This window comes from Zalophus californianus, chromosome 3 (assembly GCF_009762305.2).
Source record: "Zalophus californianus isolate mZalCal1 chromosome 3, mZalCal1.pri.v2, whole genome shotgun sequence".
Lineage (NCBI taxonomy): Eukaryota > Metazoa > Chordata > Mammalia > Carnivora > Otariidae > Zalophus > Zalophus californianus.
In genome coordinates, this window is record NC_045597.1 from 77,063,491 (window position 1) to 77,081,609 (window position 18,119).

Below are 18,119 nucleotides of genomic sequence, written 5' to 3' on the forward strand. Positions count from 1 at the left end.
AATACTGAGCCATACAGAATAACATTTCAAGTGTTGGATTTGTACCCAATACAAACACTGGTGAAGTACTTGATACCTGTGATTTTTAATCCCTCAGTGTAATCTTGACCTGTGTACCTGGGTCTGTACCATGGTCTCTTGACCACTTAGACACAGATTTCCAGTTGAACTGCTCTTACGTTCCTCCACAACTCAGCCCTCCTTACCAGCTCCCCGAAGTGTTTGGTGGCATGCAGACAGTGGCTTGATTGAGGACATTGGACAGAATTGAGGAGCAAAGCTTGTCATTCTTACCTCTTTTTCTGGGCCCATCTCTGTCTCTTCCTTCCTGTGTATACTCTTCTGGTTCTATACCCCCTTCTTTGGTTACTCCTCTGGGTCTGCTTTGTCATTTTGTCCCTTACATGTGGTCCTACCAAGAGGCTCAGTTGTGGCCCAGTCTTGCCATTAGAAGTGTTTTTGGAGGTATCTGTGCAAAGCATTGATAGTGGAAGGTGAATGTGGCTGTGGGGCATAGAGTGTTTCAGATTGAGTGGATGGGTGGGTGGGGGTCTGGTTAGGAAACTTGTGCTGTCCTGAGCTAGGGAGGTTCTAGACTATGTCTGTAGAGGTGAAACTGAAAGGAAAGGATGTACAGGAGACTTTGTAAAAGTAGAATTTTGGCAGTTTGGTACCAAATGGGTGTGCATGTGTCTATGCTTGCGTGCATGTGTGCAGTGTAATGGGGTAGATGTAGAATAAGATGGTAGGTCTTGCCAAGGATATTCACAAGCCTTGAGTCAGACCTAGAAATAATGGAATTCTGAATATGTCAGGGTAGGCAGGAAACAAAAGCTGTTGAGGACTCCTTGTCACTCGGTGGTTTTGGTTGGTACTGAGCATAGTAAGCAGTAGACACTCACCCTGTCCTCCTTCTTTCTGGGTCTGCCATCCTCTTTCTCATTACCTCTCTTGTTTCCCTGGCCTGGAAATGGAATTTTTAAGTTCTTCACTTTACCTCCTGTCTCATGAAGAGACTGAAGCTATTCATTATAGCTGTGCATCTTCCTGATCCTTTTTCCTCTTGTACAAAATGTGGTCGAGCCTCAAATCAGGAGGTTTGAATTATTACTTAACTTTCCTGTCTCTTAATTGATCAAAAAATGTCCTTTCTGTCAACTCTTGAATCTCAGAACCTCTTTGTGTCCTTGACCACTGAACAAAGGAAGAAGTGCTGGGAGAGCCAACGGTAATTAATATTGTATTGTTTGTGTAGTAATTTGGAAAGAGTTACTGTTTCATAGTAAATGAAAATGAGCATCTCTGAGGTTTTTGAGGGAGGTTGAGGCTGGCATGGACAGAGATCCAGATGTTCAAATCATTTTACAATCACTCTGTTTTAAAATATATGTATAAAGACTGAAATGGGCAACTTTTAAGATTTCATTGCTTCTGGAGATGAATAGGACTAGTGTCACTTTGCTCGGTTGGAGTGATTTTGGGTCTAGGAAGAAGAGAGGCCCAAGCAAAATCCCTTAATCTTGGCAGACTCAGGAGGCGAAAGCTGATAGCACTGCTAGGTCAGTTATCTGTGCTGCTTGATTTCTCTTTGGGAGAATCACTTGCCTGTAGATAGGTCACTGATTACAGTCCACCAAAAGCCTTCACAGTCAGACTCACATAGCCGGTTACATCTGTTTTTACTAACATGATTCTACTCTGTGTCTTCTTCCTTTTCAAAGTCTTCTTTAAGACCTGCTGACTTCTTCCTGCATTAAAAGTTTCCTTCCTTCCTCCCGTCTGCCTTTCTTTCTTCAGATGTACCTTAGCTATTACTAAATTGGACCAGTAATCCTTGGCTTATGCATGGCTCTCTTTCAGTAATTAATCAGTTAGTTAATTAACTAACAATGGAATGAACAACCAAGATGACATCCTCCAACTGAAGAATAGGAGCACTGTTGATAGTTTATATTTACCTCTGCTTCTCCTCCCCAGCCTGTGTTCCTCTCTTTTTTCCTTTACCCCTTCGTGTTTATTATTTTGTTGCCTGTTTTTGTAGTTGTTTTAATAGTTTTATCATGTGTGTGTATGTATGTGTGTATATAATGTACACCTGTGTACGTATATATCTATATATGTGTATGTGGATGTCTATAAACATATGACCTGAATGATAGACTGTTTACTTTTAGTTTATGAATTTTATAAGAAGCTTGTTATTCCATATGTAGTAACCTGGAATTAGCTTTTTTCACTCAGTATTATGTTATGAATATTCACTCTTAAGTTATGTGCAGTTTAGTTAATCCATTTTTCTTTGCTATATGATACTCCACTGTATTAATATGTCATGGAATTGGGTTGTTTCTGAACTTTCTGTGGTTTACAACACAAAATAATTACTGTTTTTAATCCATATCTTCTGTGCAGGGAGTTTTTTCAGGCTTGCTTTAAGATTCAGTGGGAATATGTATATGAAAGTGCTTTATAAGCTGGGAACTGTCACAGTGTGCTCAGATATGTATTTTAGAAATGGGGACTAGAATGATGATACACAGAAAGTAAGGAGACCAGAAAAGTGATTATTATAAAAATCCAAGAAATATTGGGAGGCTGAGCAATTGGAAATGGGAGAATAAGTTAGGTCTGAGAGAGATTGAGGATGGACTTGCTGGAACCTGGAGGGTAACTGGATATGTAGTTTGCAGAGAGAGAGAACTTCTCCCCACGTTTCCCTTTAAAGTGAATAGGTAGAAGGTACCACTGTTAATTGAGATACAAAGTAAAAATGAGTAATAAGGGTTTGGAAGGAAATCCAGTGAGGTCACTTTTGACAGGTTGAGCTTTAGGAACCTTGAAAGATATCAGTGTGGGATGGGTGCTAGACAGTTGGAAATACTGAATTTTTGATATGGTAAATTACGTCATTCACACCCTGTTGAGGAGTGTAAGTTACGAAGGTGATTCTTCACGTGAGCTTTTGAGTAATGTTTTGCAGACCCAATGGGTCTGTGGGAGGTCATTCCATAGTAGCACTTGAGTGGACTGCTGGGGAGAAGGTTGATCTGGCTTTGGCTTCTGAGCAGTACACTTTGGAAATGTGAAAAGAATGATTTTGTTTATTTTAATGATTCTGATTAATCATAAAAAATTTAAGTTATTTTATTTTTTTATTTTTTTAAAAATAATTTTATTTATTTGAGAGAGAGAGTGAGAGAGAGAGAGAGCACAGGCAGGGTGAAGGGCAGAGAGAGAAGCAGACACCCCACTGAGCGGGGAGCCTGATGGTGGGGCTCGATCCCTGAACTCCGGGATCATGACCTGAGCCGAAGGCAGACGCTTAACCGACTAAGCCTCCCAGGGGCCTCAAAAAATTTAAGTTATTTTAAAGCAGATCTTTATTTGTAATTATTTAAGGATAAATCCTTTAGTTAAGTTTAAGTTAAAATCCTTTAGGTTAAAAAAATCCTTTTAGTTAAATAAAATTGTTGACTAAATTTCTGTTTCTTGAAATATTCACTTCTCCAGAGCAACTTATTTCCTGATGAGAACAGTTAACAAGCATTATTTCTTAAGTGAAAAAAAAAATTGAGGCAGTTTCGAATGTACAGTTTTAGGAACAATATTGCTTTTCATACATTTTCTTTTGTTTTTTTCAGTTACCTGACTGGATCAAGATTGGAGATCTGACTTTCAAAAATTGTCATCTTTTTGTAAACCTTCAATCAAAAGGCTTGAAAGGGGGAGGTATTACGTTGACTTTACCAGGAGTATATGCCATTTTTAGTTGCATAAAGATTATGTTTTAAAAGTAAAATAAAAGTGTATTCCGTGGGATGGGATGAAGGGGTATCCAGGCTGGAGGAAAGCAAGGGTGGATGGAGCTAGTGAATCATAAGAATGTGTGGGGTATCATGCCCTATGCAGCAGAGTCCTGCTGGGTGGGGCTTGGTCCTGGTGGGCACTGTGCCAAAATGATGTTGATAAGTTTGTAGTTGTGATTTCATTGTTTTAAGCACAGAGTTCTTTTTTAATGATATACAGATTTTTTTTTTCCCTATGCATCTGAGAAGTTAACTTTTCTTTCCCCATCCTCTGTATACTTGCCTGTTACCACCTCTCTGAAGGCAACTGGGTCAGTCAGTTCTAAGAATCTCTCGGTTAGGAAATGCCTAAGGCTATTTGAACCAGACAGCCACTGGGACATTGACTGTGCCGATCTCAGAATAATCCGAACATCGGTTGAGTTTGAGATTATTAACACTGTCATATTGACACCACTGTCTCTGGCTTATTTAGTAGCAAAGTACCTACAAAATGATGCCATTTATTTCATTTGCTTTGGAAAATGGCAACAATTCCTGCCCTCACCCCCCATGCTTTTTATTTTTGAATTAATAATCTTTTGTGATATATAGTCTATTTTTGAGCATTTTTTAAAACCTGAATTTTGTAGTTCAATTAAAAGTCTTGAGATTCGATAAATTGAGTCTGCTTTGCTTTCTACTGAGTCTGATTTAGTTTTTTGTACCTGAGTGCTGCAGCAAAATGTATGAAGTCATAACTTGTATAATTTTACTATGTCCTGGAACCAGATAACCCATTGGTAACAGTCATGGGATTTTTTTTCTAAATCGTATTTTAAATGTGTTCTGTATTTTAGGTCGATTTGGTCAGACAACTCCACCACTTGTTGACTTTCTCAAGGACATTTTAAGAAGATATCCAGAAGGAGGGCAGATTCTTAAGGTAGGTCATGTGTTGTGTACATGTGTGAATTTACTTTGATAAAAATGGAGATGGAGTAAAATGATTTGGAAATCCTAGTAGCACTTAACTTTGTAAAAATTTTGTCTAGATTTAAATAGCAGTATTTCTTTCCTTCTGTGCCCTGCAGTGCATATGCTGGATGGGATGGGTTGGAAATGCAGCCATTGTAAATACATGAGGTTTCAGAGGCAGAGGAACTCATTAGGTTGTTGTGTGCTGTGATTAAGCACAGTGTTGCTCTAAGAACACTCTTTTTGTCATTTTATGTAAGTATATAATGTAATTTTATAAATGTTATGTGAAATATCTTGCAGAGCCTTTATAAACCAGGCAGTTGACCAGACGAACAAAATAATGCAAAACCCACATTCAGGGGCCATGAACACATTTGACCCTTGGACTTAGAGGTTTGCCTTTTAGGAGAATTGATTTCATAGGATAATGATTTTAGTTATTTGTTTCTATTTACAGTGTATTCTTTTAGTTTGAATACACTCATTGAAAACCAAAAGAACCTCAAAACCTGAACAACCATAGAAGAAAGCAATAGTAAAAGATACAGCAAAAATTATATTTTGTGTTTAAGCCTAATGAGGAAACTTCTTAATTAACTGTAAGAGTAGATCAACTATCATGCATTTTTCTTCTCGTTAATTTATTTAGTGTTTATTGCCTTTAACATCTTGGCCCTCATTTTATTTTCTAGTTTGATTACTAAGTTTTTAGAGAGTAGGATTAGGTATATTTAATTGAATTTAAGTAGTCATACTCAGGTGCTGATTAGGGGGATTGTTCCATCAGTGATTTTATTTTTAAATTTTTTTGTTTGTTTTTATTTTTTATTTTTATTTTTTTGGTTTCAGGAATAGAATTTACTGATTCATCCCTTATATATAACATCCAGTGCTCATCATAACAAGTGCTCGCTTAATACCCACCACCCATTTAGCCCATACGCTCACCCACATCCCTCCACCAGCCCTGTTTATTCTCTATCATTAAGGGTCTCTTATGGTTTGTTTCCTTTTTTTCCCTTCCAACACATTGATCTGTTTTGTTTCCTAAATTTCACATATGAGTGAAATCATATGGTATTTGTCTTTCTCTGCCTGACTCATTTTGCTTAGCATAATACAGTCTGGCTCCATGCATGTTGTTGCAAATGGCAAGATTTCATTCTTTTTGATGGCTGAGTAATATTCCATTGTATGAATATACCACATTTTCTTTATCCATTCATCAGTTGATGGACACTTGGGCTCTTTTAATAGTTTGACTATTGTTGATAATGCTGCTATAAATATCGGAGTGCATGTATCCCTTCAAATCTCTACTTACGGATCCTTTGGGTAAATACCTAGTAGTGCTATTGCTGGATTGTAGGATAGTTCAATTTTTAACTTTTTTAAGGAACCTCCATACTGTTTTCCAGAGTAGCTGCACCAGTTTGCATTCCCACCAACAGTGTAGGAGGGTTTCCCTTTCTCATCCTGCGAACATCTGTTGTTTCCTGTGTTTTTAATTTTAGCCATTCTGACTGGTGTGAGGTGGTATATCTTTGTGGTTTTGATTTGGATTTCCCTGATGATAAGTGATATGGAGCATGTTTTCATGTGTCTGTTAGCCATCTGGATGTCTTGGGAAAATGTCTACTCGTGCCTTCTGCTGATTTCTTAACTGGATTATTTGTTTTTTGGGTGTTGAGTTTGGTAAGTTCTTTATAGATTTTGTATACTAACCCTTTATCAGGTATGTCATTTGCAAATATCTTCTCCCATTCCACAGGCTGCCTTTTAGTTTTGTTGACTGTTTCCTTTGTTGTGCAGCTTTTTATCTTGTTGAAGTCCCAGTAGTTCATTTTTGCTTTTGTTTCCCTTTCCTCCAGCAACGTGTCTAGTAAGAAATTGCTACCGCTGAGATCAAAGAGGTTGCTGCCTGTGTTCTCTGCTAGGATTCTGATGGTTTCCTGTCTCACTTTTAGGTCTTTCATCCATTTTGAATTTATTTTTGGGTATGGTGTAAGAAAGTGGTCCAGTTTCATTCTTCTGCGTGTTGCTGTCTGGTTTTCCCAACACCATTTGTTGAAGAGACTGTGTTTTTCCATTGGATATTCTTTCCTGCTTTGTCAAAGATTACTTGACCGTATATCTGTGGGTCCATTTCTGGGTTTTCTATTATGTTCCATTGATCTCTGTGTCTGTTCTTGTGCCAATATCATACTGTCTTGATGATGACAGTTTTGTAATGGAGCTTGAAGTTCGGAATTGTGATGTTTCCAGCTTTGGTTTTTTTTTTCAACATTATTTTGGTTATTTGGGGTCTTTTCTGGTTCCATAAAAAAATGGTGATGGTGGGGTGCCTGGGTGACTCAGTTGAGCATCTTACTCTTGGTTTTGGCTCAGGTCATGATCTCAGGTTTGTGAGGTTAAGCCTTGTGTTGGGCTCCGAGCTCAGTGGGGAGTCTGCTTGTGTTTCTCTCCCTCTCCCAACTCACGTGTGTGCACACACTCTCATTCTAAAATAAATAAACCTTAAAAAAAATGCTGGTGATATTTTGATAGGGATTGCATTAAATGTGTAGATTGCTTTGGATAGTATTAACATTTTAATAATGTTTGTTCTTCCAACCCATGAGCATGGAATTTTTTTCCCATTTCTTTGTGTCCACTTCAGTTTCTTCTGTAAGTGTTCCATAGTTTTCAGAGTACAGATCTTTTACCTCTTTGGTTAAGTTTATTCCTAGGTATCTTACGGTTTTTGGTGCAATTATAAATGGAATTGATTCCTTGATTTCTTTTTCTGCTGCTTCATTATTGGTGTATAGAAATGCGATAGACTTCCTTACATTGATTTTATATCCTGTGACTTTGCTGAGTTCATGTATTCTAGCAATTTTTTTTGGCGGAGTCTTCTGGGTTTTCTACATAGAGTATCCTGTTGTCTGTAAATAGTGAAAGTTTGACTTCTTCCTTGCCAGTTTGGATGCCTTTTATTTCTTTGTGTTGTCTGATTGCTGAACCTAAGACTTCCAGTACTATGTTAAATAGTCATGGTGGGAGGGACCATCCCTGTCTTCTTCCTGACTGTAGGGGAAAAGCTCTCAGTTTTTCCCCATCGAGCATGATATTAGCTGTGGGTCCTTGGTATATGGCCTTTATGATATTGAGGTATGTTCCATCTATCCCTAATTTGTTGAGGGTTTTTATCAAGAATGGCTGCTGTATTTTGTCAAATGCTTTTTCTGCCTCTATTAAGAGGATTATATGGTGCTTGTCCTCTCTTTTATTAATGTGGTGTGTCACGTGGTTTGATTTGTGGATATTGAACCACCCCTGCAGCCCAGGAGTAAATCCCACTTGATCGTGGTGAATAATTCTTTCAATGTACTGTTGGATCCTATTAGCTAGTGTCTCGTTGAAAATTTTTGTATCCGTGTTCATCAGGGATATTGGCCTGTAATTCTTTTTTTTAATGGGGTCTTTGTCTGATTTTAATCAAAGTAAAGCTGGCCTCAGAGTTTGGAAGTTTTCCTTCCATTTCTATATTTTGGAACAGCTTGAAAATAATAGGTATTAATTCTTCTTTGAATGTCTGGTAGAATTCCCCTGGGAAGCCATCTGGCCCTGGACTTTTGTTTTTTGGGAGATTTTTGATTACTGATTCAATTTCTTTGCTGGTTATGGTTCTGTTCAAATTTTCTGTTTCTTCCTGTTTCAGTTTTGGTAGTTTGTATGTTTCTAGGAATATGTCCATTTCTTCTAGATTACTGAGTTTGTTGGCATATACTTTTTTATAATATTCTCATAATTGTATTTCTCTGGTGTTGGTTCTGATATCTCCTCTTTCATTTGTGATTTTAGGTCCTTTCTCTTTTCTTTTTGATAAGTCTGGCTAGGGGTTTATTAATTTTATTAATTCTTTCAAAGAACAGCCCTTAGTTTCATTGGTCTGTTCATTTTTTTGTTTGTTTGTTTCTATATCATTTATTTCTGCTTAATCTTTATTACTTCCCTTCTTCTGCTGGCTTTAGGCTTTCTTTGCTGTTCTCTTCTACCTCCGTAAGGTGTAAGGTTAGGTTTTGTGAGACTTTTGTTGCTTCTTGAGGTAGTCCTATATTGCAATTTACTTCCCTTTTAGGATTGCCTTTGCTATATCCCAAAGGTTCTGGACTATTGTGTTTTCATTTTCATTTGCTTTTGTGTATTTTTTAATTTCTTTTTTAATTTCCTGGGTAACCCATTCATTCTTTTGTGGGGTATTCTTTAATCTCCATTTTTTTGTGGTCTTTCCAAATTTTTTCTTGTTGACTTTAAGTTTCATAGCATTGTGGTCTGAAAATATGCATGGTATCATCTCAGTCTTTTTCTACTAGTTGCAGCCTGATTTGTGACCCAGTATGTGATCTGTTCTGGAGAAAGTTCCATGTGCATTCAAAGAGAATGTGTGTTCTGCTGCTGGATGAAATGTTCTGAATATATCTGTTAAGTTCATCGGGTCCAGTGTGTCATTCAAAGCCATTGTTTCCTTGTTGATTTTCTGTTTAGATGATCTGTCCATTGATGTAAGTGGGGTGTTAAAGTCCCCTTACTGTTATTGTATTATTATCAATGATTTCCTTTATGTTTGTTATTAATTGATTTATATGTTTGGGTGCTTCCAAGTTGAGGGCATAAATATTTACAGTTGTTAGATCTTCTTGATGCATAGACCCCTTATTATGATATAATTCCCTTCTTCATCTCTTGTTACAGTCTTTGGTTTAAAATCTCTTTTGTCTGATATAAGTATGTCTACTCTGGCTTTCTTTTGGTGGCCATTAGCATGATAGATGCTTCTCCACACCCTCACTTTCAATCTGTAGGTGTCTTTAGATCTAAAAGGAGTCTCTTGTAGGTTTTGCTGTTGGCATTGCCAGAGGATCAGTATAAGCTCTCCTTACTTCTTGTCTGTCCTCACTGCTCCCTCCCCTCATTTAGGGTGAATAATACAGGGTAATTATTGTGTTTTAAAGATCCATCCATTTAAAATATAACCACTTGATTTGGTTTGGTCTAAGTCAGAGCTTCTCCGGGCAGTTGTCTGTCATCTGTTGACTTTGCTTTAGACAAGGTCCACAATAAACAAGAGATAATATCTCGAGTTCAAGTTTGATGATTATGGTGTTGGCTTTAAGAGTTGGATTCTGAAATTATTTCAGAGCCTGATGCTCCCTTCAAATGGACGAGAGCCCAGCCTGTTTTGGGTAGGCATGCCAAAGTGATTGGGGTTGTTGAGACTGAGGATTTTTTTGTGGCTACCGATGGGTATAAATCTTGTAGTTTGCTCTTTGCTATCTACATTGCAGAGGTGTGACCACCCATCCACCAAACAAGTAACACTACTACTTTCTTTGTGAGAAAGGAATGAATCAGTCCAGACTGTGAAGAAGCTTTCAGCTTTAGTGCAGGGGAAAGACAGGTTCATAACCCATCTTCTCAAGAATGCAGAATACTAATCAGTACGTACATACATTTTTCCGAAGAGAAAGTAAGTTTGATAAGGAAGTGATAAAAGTCTGTATTTGGTAACTACTTTGAGAAGAAGGTATCTGTCCCAGAAACAGAACAATCCGTGCTATTTTCAGAAATGGAGTACTTTCTTTTGAATGAAGGCTTTGGGTAGATTGTGAATAAGAGAGTTACAGTTTCAGGATTTGTATTGGGGGCGAGGAGATAGCAAGTTAAAAATCGCATTTTAGGTGCATAATTGGAGAAGGACTCACAAGCTCTCAACTATCCTCTCAGTGCTTGTGACAATTACTTGCAGTCATAGCCCCACCAGATTTAAAAGTAATGATGCCAGTTGTGGGCTTCTGTTACTTAAATGTAATTACTTTTTAAATGTTAATAGGTAAATGGGCAGATGGGCAGATTACTGTATTACTAAATATTATTTTTTGGTGTATTTCTTGATTAGGAATTAATTCAGAATGCAGAAGATGCGGGGGCCACAGAAGTTAAATTTTTATATGATGAAACTCAGTATGGAACGGAGACTCTTTGGTCAAAAGATATGGCACAATATCAGGGTAAGAATCAAGAATGAGGAACAAGGTTCGTTTAATGTGTTAATAGGTAATTTTTAGTGTTTTACAATACTCTGATGAACGGTCTAATTACCATGCATACTGCATTTCTTTCCATACTTAATTCCACTTTTTCAGATGTTTTTCTCTGCTTTTGATGGACAGGAGTCTGCTAAGTCAGTATTTTTAGAGAACAAAGAGTAAAAATGTTGAAACTCAAAGTAACAACGTAAACACATAAGCCTCTTATTTTATTCAGTGAACTTGTGAGTTATATTATTAGCAAGACAGAAGGACACCCTTTCCACATACGTAACACTTCTCTGCATTTAGAAAGAAGTATTGTTACCTACTTTTAGGGTACCCTTGATGTGTTTTAATGTGGGTTGGGAAGAAAAATTGAAGGAGACAAGGGAATAAGGACAATGAATGGAAAGACAGAGAACTGTAACCAATCAACTCCTGATACCTCTGCCCTACTCTTTGATGTGCTGTGTTCAAAAGAATGTTCATAACTTTCAGTGCAACTTAAAAGTCAGTAGGATAATATATATGATACATACGACTACATATGATTATATATAATAGAATGATTATATATGATGGAAGGTTATTGAAAATAAGAACGATTGATTCAGACTTCCCTGAACAGACTTTTAAAGAGGTGTATGTCCTATATTTTTGAAAAGATGTTTTATGATTGAGGAGAATAATCAACATTAATTGTTAAATACTTAAACATTATATATTTAATATTTATTAGAGCTGATATATTCATTCTTTGGTCAGATTGTGATAGGCAAGTTGTACTTGTTTGTTGTGTGAAGACAGTGAGACCTAACACACCAGGAGGCTGCCATTCTAGCCCTGACCCCTCCTGCCTTGGTGATGGGGGCAGGCCGTCTCTCTACCGTTGTCCAGTTTTATAAAGAAAAGAGTATCAAGTCAGGTGTCCTGGTTTTAGGATTCCCTGATTTATTATAACTACTGTTGAAAGATACCAGGTGTGGAGAGGAGGCTCTTGTTTAGGTCCTGGTCCTGCACGGGCCCACCACAAGGCATGTCTCCCACCACAAGGCATGTCTCCCTTGGGCACCGGTTTGCCCAGCAACTACTCCAATCCCCATATTTACTCACCATGATTAAGCAGATGGCTCAGCCCTGCTTAATTTCAGTCTGCTTGCCTATAAATGGTAATAAGAACAAAATCTGCCTCCAAGTTATTATTTTTTAAAGATTTTATTTGAGAGCGAGTGAGTGAGAGAGAGAGTGTGTGAGCGAGCACAGAGGGAGTGGGAGAAGCAGATTGCTGAGCAGGGAGCCCGTCGCGGGGCTCTATCCCAGGACCCCAGGACCATGACCTGAGTGGAAGGCAGATGCTTAACCGACTAAGCCACCCAGATGCCCCTGCCTCCAAGTAATTTTGTGGATTAGATGGGCTCATCTGTGATAATTTTATGTCTGGTATCACACTGATATTAATACATGTGTACTGTAGAGCCATAAAGGTGTGAGGAGATCCTAGAAGTGTTTTGCTTCAAACTCCTACCTTAAGTCTAGGATTTTTAGCTTCCAGCCTTGACTTCACCTCGTTTAAAAAAAATACTTGAAACAAGATTATTTAACTGAATTTGTGCATAAGTCCATTTGACTCTGGAAGAATGTGGGCGTTAGGGGCGCCGACCCCTGTGCAGTCAAAAATCTGTGTATAACTTCTGACTTGCCCAAAACTTAGCTACTAACAACCTACTATGACCAGAAGCATCTTATCCATAACATAGTCAATTAACACATATTTTGTATGCTATATGTATTATGTACTGTAGTCTTCCAGTATGGTAAACTAGAGGAAAGAAAATGTTAAAATCATAAGAAAAAGAAAATACATTTACTGAAAAAAATCCGTGTATAATCGGTGCAGTTCAAACCTATGTTGTTCAAGGGTCAGCTGTATACTTAGAGATAAGCTCTTTAAACTTATTATCAGATGAGCTGATTTAAAATAAACTTGGACACATATAAGTAGGGAGAAATCTTTGATACCTTTATTTAACAAATATTTGTTGAGGACCCTCCATGCTCTTGCATATTTGAAAATATCTTTCTCTTATGTTCAGATGTGAATGTTGTCTTAACTGGTATTGTCTTCTTGGATCTTAGTTTTGTTTCCCTTTATTGATACTTAAATTTGCAAAAGAGAACTTTTCAGTCCACCTTGTTTTTGTTCTTTTTTATGTAATCAGGTGACAGAAGACTCAATCTGTCAAATCAGGTGCATAGAAATGAGGAGATCTTACCCGTTTTCACACCAGTAAGGATTTCAAGGATGTGGTTAATTAAGAGACACAGTGAAGGAAGTATGGAAAAGTCTTGGACTCCCAGCACCTCCCTCTAGGTCCATGCACGTGTTGGATACACCTGGGCCTAAGGTTAGCAGAGGTGGCCTCTGAGTGATGGACGCAGGCCATCGCCTACACAAAAGGAGCTATTTCAGTTTTTCTCTGATAATTAAATAGCTTGTGACTTTTTCAGGGAGTTCTGTCTCATAAATATGTAAATTCCAGGTTTACTTATAATAAGCAAGTTCTAAAAGCATCCACTAGACTCCTCTGCTAGCAGGTAGCGTTAGTGTGTTTGCCCAGAGATCTGTCATCAGCATGTTTACAAGGAGATTTGGCTGGCTTCTCTCTCTCTCTCCCCCCCTCCCCCTCCCTCCCTCCCCCCCATTCCTTTTCAAAAGGAGAAAGTAGATTGTAGGCCTGCTGCTCACCTTTCCTTCCCAGATAAATAACTTCTGTTTGAGAAAATTCTCTCAAGAGGTTTATTCTTTTGTTATTTCACTCTCAGAACCAAGAGGCACCTTTTCAATCAGGGTGGATTGGGGTATTTTAAAATTGACCTGCAAGATGGAGGTTGGAGATTCAGTGAGATTCGAGATTAAATCTCCAGGATGAGTATGAGTCCAGAATGAGGATAATCAGATAATATCATGATTAAAAATCTGAAATAAGAACTGGATTATGCCTGCTAAATACGGAAGCCAGTGAAGAGCGATGCATTGAGCTGCCTCATCCATTTGTCTGCTGGCTGAGGTGGGCTCATCTGAGCACCGCCTGGTTCAATCACTGACTAACCCGTGTTGTCAGGTGCGCTCTGGAAGCCAGTGTACAGAGTAGTTCCACGAACAGGGGTGTTTGCTGCCTGTGTCCTTTCTAGGAGCTCACTGATGGGGTCTGATGGGAGACAGTAAACCTTGGAGAGTGAGGTTGTGAGGAGGAAATTCTTTTTCATTAGAAGCACTACTTTGTTTGAATTTGCAAGAACATGCATCTGTTTTGTAACTTGACAGATGTTTTCTAAAAGCAGCTGGGCCGCAGAGGGTTTTTGGGTTGACAATGGGAAGGAAGGGAGGTCTTCCTCCAGGCTGGCAGCTCTGCTTTGCTCCTGGCAGGGTTACATGGTGTGTTCCCTGCTGGATTTTTAATTCCCTTCCGTAGACCTTCTAGTTAGGCAAGTTCTTTCTGGATTCTGGCAGAGGTTCACTCTCAGTCCCGGTGTTCAGTGTTGTGAGGTTTTGTGGTCCCTGTTTCTGTGTCTTTGTAGGTATTTTTTTTTTTAAGATTTTATTTATTTGACAGAGAGACAGCGAGAGAGGGAACACAAGCCAGGGGAGTGGGAGAGGGAGAAGCAGGCTTCCTGCCGAGCAGGGAGCCCGATGCGGGGCTCGATCCCAGGACCCTGGGATCATGACCTGAGCCGAAAGCAGATGCTTAACGACTGAGCCACCCAGGTGCCCCTTTCGTAGGTATTTTTAACGGACATTTGGAGTAGGCAGAACCAGACACTGTTCACCAGATCCCGTTTCAGACCAGCTATAGTTAGCTGTCGGCGATTAGGATACTTATTTTATTAAGATTCCTATAACAATATTTTGCTAATCATAAATACTTAACATGTCATATACCACAGTCACAGTATGATTACAACAGTCACAGTATCTGACTGTTTTGGGGTTTACTCTGTGCTAGGCATTGTGCTGGGCCCTCATTTGTATTCTGTCATTTGAGCCTCCACACTTCTTTGTGGGGCGATACTGTTCTCATCCTTATTTTACAGGCGAGCAGATGGGGACACTGAGCCTTACAGACTTTTGTTTGCTGGAAGTGATGAGTTGGTAATGGTAGAGCTGGGTGTGAAATCTGGAGTCCGCTTCAGCCACTGCGTGCTCCTCTTCAGAAAGCCCTCGGCAGTCTTGGCTACTTTCCTATCCATTCTTAGTCTATTACACACAGCACCAGGCCATTTTTGTAAAACAAGCGATGGCCAACATCCCCATATCTGAGCTTGAATTTATAGGTGTGTGAAGAGAGGCTTCTGGGGGTGCTGGAAGGTTCTCTGTGTTCATTTGGATGAAGGTTCCACAGGTTTATTCACTTTGTAAGAATTCATCAAGCTGTGCACTTAAGATCTTTGCACTTCATTGTATGTGTGTTATACTTCAGTAACTTTTTAAAAGAACAATGTTTTTTTTTTTTGCGCGCTGCGCGTGAGTTAGGGGAGGGGCAGAGGAAAAGCAGACTCCCCGCTGAGCAGGGAGCCCCACACGGGGCTCGACCTCAGAATCTGAGATCATGACCTGAGCCGAAGGCAGATGCTTAACCAACTGAGCCACCCAGGCACCCCAAAAGAACAATGTTAATTATTTTTAAATATGTTGAATTACTATAGTTGAACATATTCAAAGAATGTTAGAGATTCTGAAGTTTTAAAAAGTGGTGTTCCAAAAACATTTTGAATTAAAAATTCACATTATAAATTCAAATATTTTGAATTACAGAGGTTACCTTTTAAAAGAGCTACTTTGAAGACAGGGTAGTAGTATTCTGAAGTGCTGATTTTAAAATTTGTCGCATTAATGATTGTTTTAGTTATACAGGTAATGCCTTGTATAGAAAAATCCAGAGGCTGACAAAAACAAACAGGGTGATTATTAACATGACAAAAGGATTATTTTTCTCTTTATGAAATAATATATTAACAAGGTTTTTTTTAGATAGCAAGTCTCCTTTGTACATTTATAGGTTATCCTGTTTACAAAATGATTTAAATATGCCATTTAGGAACAAATTTTATAAAGTAATAACTATACTCTTACTTCTTCATTTGCTCTGTGGTTTGGATGTCTAAGTATCATAACATCCTTAATTTTCCTTTTTGGAGTTTTGGCCAGCAATAATTTTGTTTTTCCTGCTAGTTATTTTTACATTAGTTTTTGTTTTTACTTTTATTGTGAAAATTGGAATTACAATGCAGAATTCAGTCATTCCATTCACTTCTTTCCATCTTCCCATGGAATAAGCAGTTTTATGTAGAGGAAGTTCTTGACAGAGGACTGAACACCACGGCTTACTTCTTTCTGAATACTGCATGTGCGCTTTAACACGCAGGGCCGGCTTTGTATGTATACAACAATGCAGTTTTCACCCCAGAGGACTGGCATGGCATTCAGGAAATAGCCAGAAGCAGGAAAAAGGACGACCCCCTGAAGGTTGGAAGATTCGGAATTGGGTTTAATTCTGTCTATCATATAACAGGTATAGTATTTTTGGTTTTTGGGTCACGGTCATGAAAATTATTTTAACCTACATTTTGTAATTTATTTGGTTAACTTTGGAGATGATACTTTTAAAAGGCATCTTTTCCAAATTCTCTGGTGGTGGCAAGAAGTATGCCAGTGAATTATCCATGTTTTCTAAAGTTACCATGGTTGGTACACCAAAACTTTAGCATGTGCTGCTAAACATTAATGTCGTGATCCGGTGGGATCAGTGTAATATTATATGTTAAGTCATTTTACATGAGGTTTGAAATGTAACTCTTCAAATGCCTATTCAAATTATTACTACTCTAAAAAATTTTACACTGAGTATCTTTGAGTCAGACAAATGGATTTTCACAGATTTTCTTGTACATATTTTTAAATATTAGGAGATTAACGAGGAAAGTATAATACTCAGTAGAATTGAATAACGAACAAAGTGAAGATCTTTGATTCTGGTTTCTCAGCATTTCCTGATAAAAGTTTTACTCTTCTTAAATGTTTGAGTATTTTAAAGATTACTTTGAAATCATGTTTTGAATCTAGAAAGAATATGAGGATTCCGGTTCATGGTTACAATAGGAAGTACTTTAAACTCTTGGTGTAGACATCTCTGAGAGTAGATGGCTATTCTTCCAGAGTCAAAGCTCTCAGTGTTTACTGTCGTTTGTGCTAAAAAAGTTGTTTTCATGGAATTGGCACTTGCGGTGGTTTAGTTTCAAACTCTGTTTGCAGTTTGAACTTGCAGGAGGAGAGACTGAGCTGGCTGGCAGAGCTGTAGCTATATAGCAAGGGTAACCCTATGACTTATGTTCAAACCGGAGCACTCATCAAGGTGGAAGAGGGTGGTATCATTCTGAAACCGCTGGCCTGAACTGCGACTACCCTTGCCTAGGGGCACGTTGGGTCACCCTCACTATAGCCCAATTTTAGTAAGCCTCTATTTTGATTGCATTTATATTATTATAATCTATTGTGTAACTTAAATCATACATTAAATCATATCTCACAGTATTATGTAACAATTATACATGAATGTTAACATTGATATGTTCAACCATTTGCAAGTTACTCCTCAGGTCTGTGGAAGTTTTAAAATTTTATGGGGGCACATACATGAATTGCATAAGTGTGGAGACTGTCGTACAGGAATGAACTGTTCATTCGGAGGGTCAAGCTGACTGCCAGCATCTGTGTATCACTGTGGGTTTGTTTGTTCCCCGTTGGCGAGTGAGCACGTTTATGCGGGACGGTATTAACTGGAGTGCTGTGCTCTAATCTGAGGCTTTGCAGAGGTCGTGCATCATGCTTTACAACTGTCAGGAATCTCTCTGACATAATTTCAGTAATGGGAGTGCAGACGTGATGTAAAGGGAGCGCAGACGAGAGTGCCATCCCACCACGTTGTTGATGAATTTAGCGGTTGGGTTGGTGGACATCACATTTCCTACTTAAAACACCTGGAAGCTTAGGAATCTGTGGTTGTGACAGCTCGGCCTGGTGTTGATGACCATAAATATTAACATGCATCTTGCGTGAAGGTTAGGTGCTAAAGTCAGCATGTGAGGCAAAACACGTCACAATTACTCTCAGGAAGTCCTTAGAAAGGCACCGTGGTGAAGATAAGTACAGAGCATCTGACATACTTCGTTATTTTGCCTCTGTCGAAATATTCTGTCTGTCGAAATATTCTGTCTGTGGTTG

At 38.5% G+C, this 18,119-nt stretch overlaps 1 protein-coding gene across 5 annotated transcripts in view; it reads left to right on the plus strand.

The window, feature by feature from the left end:
• Positions 1-18,119, plus strand: part of SACS (sacsin molecular chaperone) — an 82,454-nt gene that overhangs the window by 37,089 nt on the left and 27,246 nt on the right. For all 5 annotated transcript variants that reach the window (XM_027588147.2, XM_027588148.2, XM_027588149.2 and 2 more), the window contains exons 3-6: positions 3,642-3,729; positions 4,646-4,731; positions 10,708-10,819; positions 16,264-16,410. In XM_027588147.2, the coding sequence (XP_027443948.1) occupies positions 3,642-3,729; positions 4,646-4,731; positions 10,708-10,819; positions 16,264-16,410 (433 nt within the window). The remainder of the gene's footprint in view (positions 1-3,641; positions 3,730-4,645; positions 4,732-10,707; positions 10,820-16,263; positions 16,411-18,119) is intronic.